The following is a 15,108-nucleotide window of genomic DNA, read 5'->3' on the forward strand; positions in this document are numbered from 1 at the left end:
CTCCCCTAAAATGTCACCAATTGGGATCTCTTCTCATTTAAACAACCACGCCCGTCTTACAGGTTCAACTTTTGGTGCCTGTGGGACGCACAGGCTGAGGGCAATGTCTTCCCTTGAACACATCACACAGCAGTGACAGCATGATCGCCCGCTTCTGCTTGGTGAAAAACAGGGTCTCAGACCTAGTGCCAATCTACTGTAAAACAAAGCTATCCCGCAGAAATGGCAAATTGAGCACTGAAGCCATGGGCGCGGGGATAATGGGCTCCTGTGGGTTCCATTTGCTAATGGCAAGAATTGATTACCCCATGCTGGATGTGTAATTAGAGTGGGGAGAGGTAATGAACAAGGAAGTTAGGAAATGATACGGTCATCAATTAGGGTTTTACTTCTGCTTAGAAAGATTGAAAAAGAGCCTGTCTGCTGTCTACCCCAGCTGACACAGTAAGTTTAACAGAACTTGGTGAGTTCAGAGAGAGCAATCGAGTGCTAAATTACATTTCCTGCCCTGCACGATGTTATCAGAAAACTTACCCTGAGCCTGGGCGAAGAAGTCACAAAGAACTGCATTAGATAAAATGTTAACTTTCCCATCATCTCCTGCGGCTGACAGCCATGCCAGTTCTGCTTATGCTGTGGAACCGGTGGGTCAGAGGTATCATGGAGCCACAGGAGACAAGAGAGATGTCCATACTTAACCACCAAGGGCGGCCGGTCTTAAAGGAGTTGAATGGATTGGAATTGAACCTATGAACTAGGGAATCTATCTTTCAGATAGTTCTCCATCACACATGCAGCAGGATGATTTTGTACTCCGGGAAGAACAGAATGAAACAGGATGCAGGAGAAAGACTCAATGAACCGGGGGAGCTGGTGTGCACCCGTGTGCTGTGTCAGTGTGGGAGGGGCCGTGTGCAGTACGTGCCTGCGGTATTTGTGCACAGCTGTGATTGATATGATTTAGTCGTGCTGCTATCCCTAGCATTGCAGGCTAATGGTTAGGCCTACTCTTTCTCAGGTTACATCAAAATTGGAGAATGATGTATTTCACGGAGAGTTTGACTGTGAGAGACACGGGACTTATGTGTACAGCTTCATGAAGGGAACCGCTTAGGTGTTAGCTTGTGAACACTGATACAAATTCCTATGAACAAAGGGGTACCATTACATGCTTAGACTTTATAACTGCTATGTTACTGCATGGTGACTGGCCATGAAGGGTGATGTAAATTGTTAAGGACTTTTCTCCAAATGGCCAACTCACTCGGTTGGTTGAATTTGTGGGTGAAGTCACTCCAGTCTCATAAAACATCATTCAAGCCTTATTCGAAAAGTGTTTTGTTTTTGTGGAAATGAAACACCCAGAAGTGGAGACATGGCTCAACGCGTACTGCTCTTAGACAGGACATGAGCTTGATTTCCTGAACCCACAATGGGTAGCTCACAAATGCTGCTCCAGCCGCATGGGTTCGGAGGCCTCTGCAGACGTTTGTATCACGTGCATATCCGTACACAGGCATGCACAAACCTACATAATTTTTTTACAATTTTTAAAAAAGATAGAAAACCCCTAAAAAAGAGATAATGTAAGTGTCTCAATGGCACAAATACAGGAGGGAACCTCATGCCTTCATGGCTTGAGAGAGCTTTGAATTGGCTTTTTCAGGAGTGAAAATGGGCAAAACTGTGTGTGTGTGTGTGTGTGTGTGTGTGTGTGTTTGCGTGTAATGACACTGCATTCATTATATCCACTAACTTCTCTAAGGCATTTGACACTGTCCCCAAAAACTCGGCCCTGGGACTACTCAGCCTTTCTGCCTTGGGCTGTTCATAGGTGACCCTGGTCTATCCCAGTTTCATGCTGGTTATTAGCATAGTTGGTATTTCCATGGAGTATTTGTGCAAATAATAATACTTCATTTCTCCTGTCAGCTTTGGCAACTTTGGAGTGTTTTCAGGTACCTGGAACCCTCCCAGTAGAGCGGACTATATGGTCAATTCTAATATCAGTATATTCTTAGCTATTACTTCCAGAAACAAGCATAGGAAAAAGACTCAGCTCTAGGAAGACAGTCACAAGATAAGGAGTCCATCAACACCCAGATTAAGCCAGGACTATGGTCAGACTGGAGTGGACAGTTGGGGTACTTGTTCCTTGGGGCCCAGCAGAGACTGGGTGCTGACCCTCTGATTACGAGTCTGTGTAGATAGGGCACACAGGAAAGTTTCTACTAACAGTGATCCGCCCGGCAAACAGTGCCTTGCACGCTTTCCCAGTGTGCTACAGAGCATATGCAGCCTGCGGCCCACAGCAAGTCACCAAAATATGTAAAGAGAAACTTCGAGAAGTGTTCAGAGCTAGAATCTGCCTGTTTTTCTCTTGTTTCAGAAAATTAAAATTGGGCTGGGGTAGAAGGAGGAAGATCAGAAGTTGCAGCATTTGGTGCCTACATGACGTCAGGGTCGACTCCAGTCATCTGCCAAAAAGAAATGGGATTTGCACACTACTCCAACTGTGTAGACTTCCCTATTTCTCCTTCAGAACAGGTCTTTTCACTTGGTTCTAGAGGTTGAACTCAAAACACTGTGCATGCCTGACAAACACTGTCACTGAGCCCCATGCAGCGGTCCATCACAGATGACTTGTGAATTCCTGCAATGAAGCAGTATGGCAAAGCTCGGAGCCAGGATTTGGATTTTTTATTTTTTTGTGGGAAATGTTAAGACTCCTGGTTAATTTCGAATTTCAGATAATCTATTTTTTTTTTTTTTTAGGAGAAGTGTTATTGCATAGGATCCATGCAACTTAAAACACGTCTTTATCAGGAGTTCCGATTAATTGAATGTTTTCCATTTTCATTTGATGAATCTTACAAACATGTGAGACAGCTCCATTCAGCACGTCACAGACACCTTCATCAAGCTCCAGTTGTTGACAATCAGGGGACCCAGAAGTTACAAAGGCCGTATGACAGAAACAGGCCTTCCATGCACTGAGTGGAGACAGATGTTTTCAGTCACAATTACCAGCTCACACACATGCGTCTGTGTGGTAAACTGTAGCACAGCTACAGATAGACATGGCTATCATAGGAACAGAGTCACAGACTCTGGCTTGTGCTGTCAGGACAGCTGAGAGATGGATTTTTGTTGTTTTGCTTGTGGATTTTGTTGTTGTTGTTTTGTTTTGTGTTTTGATAGTCTCATTTCATAGCTTGGCTGGCCTGGAACTTGACGTGTAGACTAGGCTGGCCCACAACTTACAGAGATCCACCTGCCTCTGTTTCCTGTGTGCTGGTATTAAAGGCGTGCACCAACATGACTGTTTCAATTGAGTCTTATTGAGGAAACTAAATTAGGATCTGCCTACTGGTTTCCAAAATACAGAACACACTAATAAAAGCATTTACATGTAATTTGATGTAAATCCCAGATAATCAAATTTGATAAAGAAGATGTTAATGGGTTCCTAAAACTTCAGGGAAGGCAAGCACTAGTGTTTGATGTAACGAGTGTCCCTCTTCAGGGGGTGAACTTTTAAGACTTTCCCTCAGAGGGAAGGGACAGAATGAAGAGTGTTGGATACAAAGTGTAAGGACACCTAGCTGTGTGCTTGATTCAACCAAGAGAACAGTGGACAAACCTCCCTGCTTCTCAGTGCCACCTCCAGGGGGCGCAGTGGAGGCTTCTCAGCAGAAGAGATGTGTAGAAACCATCAGTTTGGGGGACTTACTAACAATTGTTTGAACTTCTAGCTGAGGAATGGCACACATCTATGAAGCCACAAAGCTGTTTTTATTGTTATAGAAATGAGTCCTAGTAGCCCATCCCTCAGACAGCTGATGGATCTGCCTGTCTCTTCCTCCCCAGTACTGCTGGGATTACAAGTGGGCACTATAATACTTACAGTTTTTAATGTGGTTTCTGGGGAATACATTCAGGTCCTTGTGTGGAGGTTTGGTCTCTTGCTCTGTATGGTAATGCCAAATACTGGCCCCCAAGGCCTGGATGCCTCCAGCGAGGAAAGAATTTGAAACTCGCATCGATTTGAAACTATTTGTTGACTAAAGATGCTGGCAGCCTACAGCTGAGTAGAAGAGAGCAGTTGGGTTTCAGTTCCTGGGCTTGGGGTCTGAGGCAGGACCATGAAGAGAGTAGAGGGTGGAGAGAGGAGAAAATGCCATGGGGTAGGTGAGCCATGAAAACATGGCCATGAGGGTTGGCTAGAGCGGCCCAGACAGAACCAGGCAAATTATAACTCGGGTTACTGATGAGGAAGTTGATTCTAATAGGTCAGAGGGAAGATGTCTGCCCAGATCTGGTGGGCTTATTATAAATATAAAAGTTCTGTGTCTTTTATCTAGGAACTGAATGATCAAAGACAAGGTAGAACCCCCTGACTAAGATTAAAAATTACTACAACAGATTAGCATCCAACATGGGATAGAAGTTAGGCCTGGTTCTTCCTCCCAGCCTCGTACTCTCAGAAACAAGATTCAGACTCAAACATATTTACAAATACTTTGACAATACAGCCAGACTCTTCTCTGACTAGAATCATAAGTGAAGGTAACCCATTTATCTTAACCTACTCTCTGCCTCGGGGCTGGTCACCTGTGCTCAGGTGCCATGAGTCCATCTCCTCACAGCTTCCTGGGTAGATCTTTCCATGCCTAGCTCTACCCCAGAATCCTTTCTCCTCCTGGATGAGAATTTCTTCATCCACCTTCTCTTTCTTGCATAAGCCATAGGCCATAGGCTTTTTAATTGACAGGTGATGCATCCATACCATCACAAAATATTATCTCTACATCCTTGTGCTCAGAAGACAAGCACTTTATCGAAAGAGCCATCTCCCTAGCCCTGGATTACTTTTTTGGGGAGCCATGCCAGCCATTTTCCTTGAGCTTTCACTCTGTGGAACGACAGCTCTATCCACTGACACATTGCTCCTACTAGACAGGTAGACTAGACTAGGTGCTCACGGATTCCAAAAAAAGATCAATCAGTAGATAGGTAGACACATGGATTGATAGAGAGAGAGAGAGAGAGAGAGAGAGAGAGAGAGAGATATGCTAGGTGGACATAGACAGAAGTAAGTAGACACAGATATAAAAGGATAGACATAGATAGATGTAGACAGACAGACAGACAGACAGGGCTTGTCTTTGTCTTTATATTGCTGTGATAAAGACTGTGACCAAAAACAACTTGAGGAGAAAATATTTTACTTGAATTATATGTCCCAATCACAGTCTATCACCGAGAGAAGTAAGGACAGGAACGCAGATAGAACAGGAACCTCGAGGCAGGAACTGAAACAGAGGCCATGGAGGAATGCTGCTTATTGCCTTGTTCCCTGTGGCTTGCTCAGCTGAATTTCTTATAGATCCCACAATGGTGGGCTGGGCCCTCCCACATTCATTGCCTGTCAAGAAAATGCACCACAGGTTTGCCTACTGGCCACTATGATGGGTGGCATTTTCTAAGCTGAGGCTCCTCCTTCCAGATGACTCTAGCTTGTGTCAAGGTGACAGAAGCTAGCTGGGACAGGGTATATAGAGCTCATGTTGTCCACTGCAGCTAGCCAAACTCCAGGAATTCATTCTCAACAAAGGTCAACGTCCTTCAAAACCAAGCCAAACCAAAACAGAAGCCATTTTTCATAAGTTTGTGGTAAAACCTCATAAGACCTCACTGGGCTCACAAAGACTAGGATGAGAGTCTTGGGGTGCTCAGACTTGAGGGCAGACATCTGTGTGTTTGTGCATCTGTCTGTCACCTTTTCTCCCTCCTGGCTTTCATGTTCAGGCCTCATTTACTCGTCTCTCTATATACCTTTCAAATAAGGGTTTGAAAGATGCATTTCCCCAGGATTTGGCCGAGTAATCCGTGACTGGGAGTCCTGGGATCTGCAGGAATGCCTTTTTTTCTGGAAAGCATGAAGATGGTTTTCGCCCCCACTGGTGTCTCCTTGAGTGCTTCTTTTTAACTTAGCGGAGGACTTGGTACAGCTAGACTATAAACAGTAGGCTTTGGTCTCAAGAGAACAATTTGGTTTGTGTAGATGTATGTAGGCTCCCTCATAGGCCAGAAGAGGATGTGAAACAAAGCTGGGCCCTCTACAAGAATACTACACACTCACATGCTCTTAACCATGAACCGCCACATCATAATCATCATCATCACCACCACCACCACCACCACCACCACCACCACCAACACCAACACCACCACCACCACCATCGCATTGTCATCATCATCACCACCACCACCACCACCGTCATAAATCATTGTCATCATCATCACCACTACCACCACCGTCATCGTCATCATCCGACAACAACATCATCTATTATCATCATTAACATCATCAGTATTATTATTAGCAACGTGATTTACTTTTGCTGAACCTAGAGATCACTCACTCAGCTAGGCTGGCTGGTCAGTGACCTCCTGGGATCCACCCGCTTCTGCCCAACCAGTGCTGGGATAACAGGCACATGCTGTTTCGCTTTGACTTTGGCTTTCTGCTAGAGTTAGAGATGTGACCTGCTCAGTGGGTGCTAGGAATCAAACCTGGGTCCTCTGGAAGAGCAATGTAAGCTCTTAAGTGCTAAGGCATTCTTTTTCACCCCTAACACCCACCCCATCCCAGACAGCTGGTTTAATGAGGTGCTGCAGATGGAAATCGGGCTTTGCGCACGCTAGGCAAGCACTCTATCAAGCGAGCCACATCCCTGGCCTCATGAGGGAATGGTGTAACTCTCCAAACTGAGTCTGAACAAACCCTCTGGTCTTTCAGAGGAAACCACAATAGACATTCAGTCTCCACGTCAACAACTCAAACCCCAGATCCTTGACTCTCTCCCACCTGACCGGCTGCTTGGACGGTGACCTCAGGATTCTCCAGGGAGCAGTAAATCCAGCCCCACTTTCTAATTCAAAGGTGCGCAGGCTCTGCAGACTTCAGAGGTGAGTGGAAGAGAATGGAAGACGGGCACATTTGACCATACTTTCTAAGCCGGTTTGACCAAATCTGCATTAGACACCTTCCCAAGACAGAAAAACTTCCATACCAGCAGCCTTATTGATTCGTTTGAATATGCTTTAGTTTACATAAGCTTCTCAGCCCCTGTGGTCCCAAACATCTAATCGGCTCCCAGGATCTGAAACATAATCAAGGATCCCATTCCAGGGCGCTTGCTCCGCGACTCTAATTCCTGCACACTTTTTACTCCTACTTGTAGTCTTTGCCAGACAATAAAGTCTGCCCCCTGCCAACCCTTCCCCAAAAGCTTAGAGCACTGTCAGACCATTGTCAGCTCACTCCCGTTAACTATTCTCCTGGAACTCCAGCCAATGGCCGTTAAGACGACTCGAAAGCACTCCAGACTGGAGGCCCCTCTCCAACGCTTTGACCTCATTTGTTCTTGGACCCTGAAAACAATTGCTCTTGTACTTTTTTTTTCTTTCAGACGTTTTCAATTCAAGTAAACTTAATTTGTTTTCCAAACAAAACTGTGGTCCATTTCAGTGGCAAGATCAAGGGAGGGGTGAGGCCTTGGAAAAGTTGACTATAATTATAAGGGGAGGGAGGAGCATGAGACGCCGTGGGGAGAATCATTCTGAGGGGGGGAGATGGTGCAGAAAGAAGAAATCCACATTCAAAAAGTCTAGCCCACAGCTAGGGTTGGGTTGGTGAATCTGAGTCCATTTTTTCATACACACAACAGTTCAGAAGTTAGAACTCCATTCACTATGAATGGTATTCCTCCATGGGGATTGAAGCTAGCCTTCAGCTTGACTGGTGTAGGGAAGGAGGATAGGACACGTTTCCTCACCTGTCATATGGCCACCAGCGACTCCCCTACAACGAAAGATAGAGTAGAAAAAGAGAAGGGGAGCAGCTTTTTTAAGCCAACTTTTGTGTGGTCAAGGAGTCTTCAGAAGGAAGACTTAGATCCAAAGACCTAGATAAAGTCGGCTCCTTTAACGTTCAGCTTCGTAGACAGGTGACTGGGCTACGCGTTGTCTGGTGTAACGGGCTGGGTGAGGAAGCTAACTGGGCAGTGCATGCTCGCACTCCTCTTGGCCTCCCTTTGTGGTCTCTCTTCCCACGAGGTAGAGGACAGAACCTCCTTTTTAGGGAAGGTCGTATGATCCAGCCCAGCAAGGTAAGCCAGGGAATTCCCCACGGCCAGCTGTTTCATGAGTAATCGAGGGGCCGGTTTTAAGTTTCATGAGTGGCATTTGGAGGGAGGGGTTCTAGGTTCTGTGGCCTGCCTCGGAGGAGAGAGGAAATAGGAACTAGAACAGGATACGGTTAGGAAGGGAATTGTTTCTGTGGCTTCCCAGTTTCCTGTGGCTCATAATATGCAGCAAGCGAGCTACAGTGCCACGCTCTGGCCACAGTGCCACGCTCTGGATACCGTTCTCTGGGTTCCAAGAGCACAGGTGCTGACACACGTTCATGATGGTCAAAACGTCAACACGGGCCAGGAAAGACATTTCTCACGTGGCAGAGACTGTCACAGGCACTGACATACCCGGACTTTCCACGGCCTCTGTGCTACCAAGCCCTGTGTATTCCCATTTCTTAACACTTAGAATGCCCACCCCTCTCTTAGCATTTCCAGGCTCTGGCCTAGACTATGTGACCTTGGAACTGGCCATGAGTCTCAATGCCTTCTGTTGGTCTGTTCTGCACAGGCCAACCTCATCTGACCTTCCCATGTCCTAGATCCCACAGGGGCACTGGCGAATCACCAAACAATGGATTCCCTCTCATTGGAGTACTCCCCCACATGCATCTTACTCTTGAAAGCCCTTCTGGATCTTTCTGGTTTTCTCTGACATGGTCCTACTACCTGTTCCCTCGGTGACTCTGCTCTGTTGGTCTGTAATTACTCTAAGGTCAAAGATTGCATTTGTTTATGCATGTCCTCATCTTTAACTTGGGGCAAAAGGAAAACTTACCTCACTGGATAAGGATTAAATGAGTTAATTCAGGTCAAGAATTTAGCCTAGTAACTTGTACATACAAGGGTGGAGCAAACTGTGCTTATAACAATAGCAAATAGCACTGTGCTTACGACCAAGTGTGTGCTTGTACCAGCAAGACAGCCAACATTCTGAACGGATAGGTCAACTACAGGATTCACCTGTCCAGGCCCTGCCCCCATTTGATTCCAACCAATAAAGAGAACGTAGCAGGGCTGTGTGGAATCAGTGTCAGAGAGGAACCAGTCACCTCACTCTTACAAACACACTGTCGTTTCCCTAGGACATGGAAACCACGCTGCCGTGCCGTGGAAGGACTAACTGAGGCAAGGTGATGCGGAACCAAAGACGCAGGGGTGAGATTTCACAACGTCCATCTCCACGTTACTTGATGTTGTCTGTGATAACCGAAGTCCGCTGCTTAGAGAAGGCCTACGCGGCTTTCAATTCTGTTGTGACAGTCTATCCTGACCAAAAGCGCCAAGGGGAAGGCAGTGTTTCCCTCTTCACAATCCCCTGCTTCCCCGATGCTGTGGGGAAGTTAAGGCGTGAACTGTAAGCATCAGGCCCCAGTCAGAGCAGAGAGGACAAATGCACTGCTGGAGACCTCGCTTGGTCCCTCTCTAGCGTCCTTCACTCTTACACAGCCCAGGGTGCAGACCAAAAATGGCGCTCCCCCTGCTCAGGGGCAGCGTTCTCACTCTCACAACACATCTCTGTAGTCCTGAGGAAGCGTACACTGGAAACCATGTCAAAGGAATCAAGACAAGCCCTTACAGAGACATTCCCCTGGGGCCTGTAGGAATACGGTGTGGCCTAGAGTATTGGCTAACCCGGTCTAGACAGTTCTTCAATGGAGGACGTCTTCCCAGGTCATTCTGGGATGTGGCAAGTTGACAGATAAAACTAACAGGCCTAGCACCAAACTTCTAACGTGCCCAGGCTAGACGCCTCAAAGGGTTTCTAAGCAAATTTGTGCACAGGAAATGCTATCTTACATAGCCAACAGGGGGCTCTCTCCATTCGTTTGGCCAAAAAGGGGCACTGTCTACTCCTCTGCACCACCCTTCATATTCTCAGGGTCCAGGCCAAGCTCAGTCATGTGACTACATGCTGGTCTGCAAACGCCTCATGAACACAAAGGAGACTGGGCGTCTAATGAGTTCTTTAGAAGCCTTACCGATACCTCCATTGAAAGTCAGGAAAGGAAAGTGCAACCAAGGCTGAGCTCAACCCTGGGGAATCCTATGACCTCATAGTTCTGCTTTTTTTTTTTTTAAATCAGCCTTTGATAAAAGCTGTATTGGTGTGTTAAAGTTATTTGGCCGTGGACAGTTTACTTGGGTACTGACAACATCTTCACATTGGTGCCACAATGTGGACCTCATTCTTGCTTGCCTGTCACAGAAAGGGGTTCATCCCCCTCTCTGAAGCTAACATCTCTACTTGTATGCAGACTCGTCTCATGCCACATCCAAGGCTGCCATGATCTACCCGATTCTTCCTCACTCACTCCTGAGCTCGGAAAACAAGTATTTCACTTGAAAACGTAATTCTAACAAACACATCATCGGAACCTTCGTCAGGTGTGATGTAGAAACCCATCACGGACAATGAGGAATACTGGAAATGTCGTCAACCCACCTGTTTTCTTGTGGAGCAAGCTGGATCTGTGCCTGTAGACGCTGAGGTCCTGGGTCTGGCTCAGGGAAGAGGAGAATGATGTCCTCTGACCTGCCGGGCTCCCAGCAATGAAGGGCGAGTTCGGAGGTGGCCTAGCTTCGCTTTTCTCTGTGCTTGAATACTGAAGGGCATCTTGAGTTTTCTTCTTTTCCTTTTTTAACATATTGACCAGGATATCTAAATATCTGATTTAAGGATTCAGTGGCTCCTGAGAGATGATCATGATTAGACAAAAATTCCTAAAGCAAATACTGTCCTCCAACCAGATAATCGTAACTAGCGCCCTTTGGTGCAGACTGGCCACAGGGACACAGATGCTCCCTGAATTTGCATGTGCAGCTGTCCGCAGCTTAGGAGGGAATCAGCCATCATTGTGCCACAGTGATACGGAAGCTATCAAACGGAAAGACCTTTGAAAGGCTGACCGACATTGGTATGGCAAAGGAGAAAGGCAAGCCTGGCCAAGCATCTGGGTTGGCAGGGTGCTCACCAGGCATACATGGTGCCCGGAGTTCGCCCCAGCACCACAAGGAGCCAGATGGTGCAGTGCATATCCATAATCCCAACACTCGAGGTAGGAGGACCAGAAATCCAAGACCATCTTTGTCAACTTAGTGACTGTGAGGACATCCTGGGCTAGGTAAGACCCTGTCTTCTTTTCAACATCCATGAAAAGGGCTGGGCACGGAAGAGGAAGCTGCTTGTCACCAATTCTGGGAGGCAGAGCAAGGACAACACATGGGGCTTTCTGGCCAGTGTGAGCAGACAAATTGGCAACCTCCAGGTTCAAGCGAGTGACCCTCTAACTGTAAGACGGAGAGTGATTGAGGCAGGCATTATAAGAAGAGCATGTGTGCACATGCACACTCATGTACACGGGAGTCTCAGAAAACCCAGGGGCAGGAGAGAAGACTGCTACTCAGAACGGAGGGGGAGGGGCCTAGGTTACACATGGTTTTGAGCAAGTATCATGGGAACAATCCAACCTCCATATTGCTCCTCAGACTTGAGCTTCGACTTGTTGATTTCTTGCTGGCCAATCCATTTTCCCCTTAGAACACCCAGTGTGCCTTCCATTCCATTAAAATACAAGAGGTGTCTCAGAGTATCTGTTTGTCCTCTCTTCCCAGTAGGTAAACTCGGGGTGTTGAACTCGTGTTGCCAGGCTTGGTGGCAGGTGCCCTCACACTGGCCCCTTGTCTCCTTTCATGACACCATTCTGAATCCAAGCCTCAGTATGAAGGAACCTTGACTTGAGTGACTCATTCACAGTGTGAAGCATCGGATGCCACCCACCTGAACAGCCATATGGGATTCAGAACAGTGAAGACGGTGGAGACAGACACACAGACACACAGACACACAGACACACAGACACACAGACACACACACACACACACACACACACACACACACACACACAGCCTGGACTGGACCCTCTCTGTCACATCTCATTTCATTTGTCCTCAACACACAGATCCTCCTAAGCCGTGGCGACTATTGAGAGGTTGGTAGGAGTGTTTAGCAGGAAGATCCCAGTCTAGGATCAAAGCCAAGAAAAGAAGCAGGAACTGGGGCTAGGGCCAGGGCTGAGGCCATCCCTGGAGATGGATGGGGTAGGAAAAAGGGAAGGAACGCAGGGGTGACAACACTGTGGGCGGCACTTGGAGACAAGGGCGTGTGTGGGGGTGTAATTTGCAGTTGGACTTAGTATTACTGGCTGGATAATAAAGTAGCTAAAACTGACTTGAATTTGACATGGGGTCTGCTAAGACTCAACTAAAATTAGAGGCTGAGGCTAATGAGGCAGTTCGTCAACTTTGTTTGGGTTGGTTTTTAACCTCGTGAGCTTCTCCTACCCCATCCTTCCCCGCCCACCATCCCCCACCCCATCACCTCTCTCTCTGTCTCTCTCTGTCTCTGTCTCTCTCTGTGTGTGTGTGTCTGTGTGTGTGTCTGTGCCTGTGTGTGTCTGTGTGTATCTGTGTGTGTGTATCTGTGTGTGTCTGTGTCTGTGTGTGTGTGTATCTGTGTGTGTGTGTGTGTGTGTGTCTGTGTGTTCTGTGTCTGTGTGTCTGTGCTGGTTCTGCATACGTCAGAAGAGAGCTTCAGGTCCCCTAGCATTGGAGATGCAGGTGATTGTCCAGCACCTGGTGTGGGTGCTGGGGCATGACTGCGGAGAGACAAGCATGGCTCCCAAGAAGAGCAGCATGTGCTCTGAATCACCAAGCCACCTTTCTAGCCTCTATACACATTCTCAAGAGATGTACAAAACATGAACAGACAGCAGGATATATTTGCTCATGGGTCCCTAACCCCATGTTGGAGATGGCCCCAGGCCTGTGTCCATCCCCTGGAAAATCAGTGTGCACTTTTAACTGCTGAGCCATCTCCCCAACCCCTGTGTAGCTTGCACAACAGCTGCACTTAAAGTGTCTTTGTAAGGTTTTTTTTTTTAAAAAACGATTAAAATACATTTATAAACTTTTGGCAAATGTATTACTCCCTGTGAGTGTCTAAAGGTTGTAAATGTCATGAAAGTGTCCAGTCTTTTACCAGAAGATTGAAAGGTAACAATGAGGAGCGGCGCTGAGGAGACGCCCCGGAGTCCTGCGGTCCCAGCAGCCCTGTTGGGACTCTTCGGACCTTCTGTCTGCAATGGGAGGCAGCACCTGCACCCACCAGCAGCCATGGCCTTCAGCACCCAGAAGATGCTTCCTCTAGGAGCTGAGGAAAATTCTGTCTTGAGCACGCAAACTCTGCTTGCTTCCTAATTTGGAAACATCTGTATGTGGGACTCGGGACAAGAGATCTGGCTTTTAAGTAAAAAGTTACATCTAAGCCAACCTCTCTGCTTTTCATAAACTAAAGACTGTACGCCATCTTTTCTCAGACATCTTCTGAATTTCACCCACACAGAAGCCACAAACTCTGGGACACGATGAGACTGTAGTCAGCATGGTGTCTGGTCAGCTGGCTAAAGATAACCAGCTAACTTACTGGTTCCGATCTCAGAACAGAGCAACCGAAAGATATTTAAACAACAGTTAAGTGTTAAGAGATGCGACTATTCAGAGATCTGAAATGTCCTTTGCAAGAATAACTGTATCATGGCTGGGAAGATGGCTCATCTGGAAAAGAGTTCTGATGAACTCAGTTTGATTCCAAGGTTCCATGTAGTAGAAGGAGAAAACTGACCTCCACATGTGTGGACACACACACACACACGCACACACACACACACACACACACACACACAGACACACACAGACACATACACACACACACACACACAAACACATACACAGACACACAGACACATACATACATACATATATACACACACACCCCACATACACACACATGCACACACACAGACACATACACAGACACACATACATACATACATACATACATACATACACACACCCCCCCCCACACACACACAGACACACACACACAGACACACACACACAGACACACACACACAGACACATACATACACACACACACACCACATACACACATGTACATTTTTTTTCCAGGTTAAAGATGTTTGCTCATACTTTGCTGGAGTGACGCTGTTCACTGTGAATGGGACACAGGCTGGGTTAGGCTGGGATAACCAAGATATGTGGTAGCTTTGTGGAGGGAGGGCATCTACAGGCTCATTCCCCTTCCAAACCAGGAGAGTGAGAGTCACTCATCTCCCCCAAGAAAGGATACTGATCTCATTGTCCCTCTGCTTGAGAAGACTTCTGAGCTTTGTGTATTCTTCATCCTTCAATGGCTCTTGGCATGCTTGCTGTGTTGTGCTTTCAGAGGAGACAGTGTTCTCCAGGGTCTTCTTGTCATTCAGCAGCTTCTGCAAGTTGGGGTAAGAACTTACTGACCACACCTATATTCTAAATTTCTTTGCTGATATGCTGTTCCTAGTATACACTGGACATACACTATGCCCTTATCCTTGCCTTTCAGACTATGACTGAGTTTGATGGTTATGCTTTCTTCCTCCTTCATACCTATCCCATTCCTCTCTCTCCTGAAAACTGGTAAATTCTTCTTCAAATAGTATCTCCTATAGACTTCTCCCTATCTTATTATAAAGGTATTTACTCAAGATTGAAGTATCCCCCTCCCCTAGAGTGAAGAAGGGGGCTCTATGACTCATGAATACAAGTCAGTAGCAAACAAAACTTCCAAGGCCCAGGAAGTTCCTGAAACTTGCAAGGTTTACAAGGTCCTTCCTCCAAGGTTAAAAAGCAGAAAACAATTATTGTAGGGGAGGAGACTCTTGCAGTGTGACCTACAAGGTATGCATGGAGCTTTGCCTAGGCAGGTTTTCTGTGTCACCATCTCACTCATGCTGGGGTGGGACCTTTTAAAATTCATTTATTCACTCAAATAGACTTCAGTGGAATC

General features: G+C 46.7%; 1 protein-coding gene across 1 annotated transcript in view; it reads right to left on the bottom strand.

The window, feature by feature from the left end:
- Positions 1 to 15,108, bottom strand: part of Kif6 (kinesin family member 6) — a 290,218-nt gene that overhangs the window by 131,592 nt on the left and 143,518 nt on the right. The window contains exons 12-13 of the mRNA XM_032900532.1: positions 14,413 to 14,551; positions 10,648 to 10,863 (exon numbers count right to left, since the gene is read on the bottom strand). Of these exons, the coding sequence (XP_032756423.1) occupies positions 10,648 to 10,863; positions 14,413 to 14,551 (355 nt within the window). The remainder of the gene's footprint in view (positions 1 to 10,647; positions 10,864 to 14,412; positions 14,552 to 15,108) is intronic.

The sequence above is a fragment of the Rattus rattus genome, chromosome 4 (genome assembly GCF_011064425.1).
Source record: "Rattus rattus isolate New Zealand chromosome 4, Rrattus_CSIRO_v1, whole genome shotgun sequence".
Lineage (NCBI taxonomy): Eukaryota > Metazoa > Chordata > Mammalia > Rodentia > Muridae > Rattus > Rattus rattus.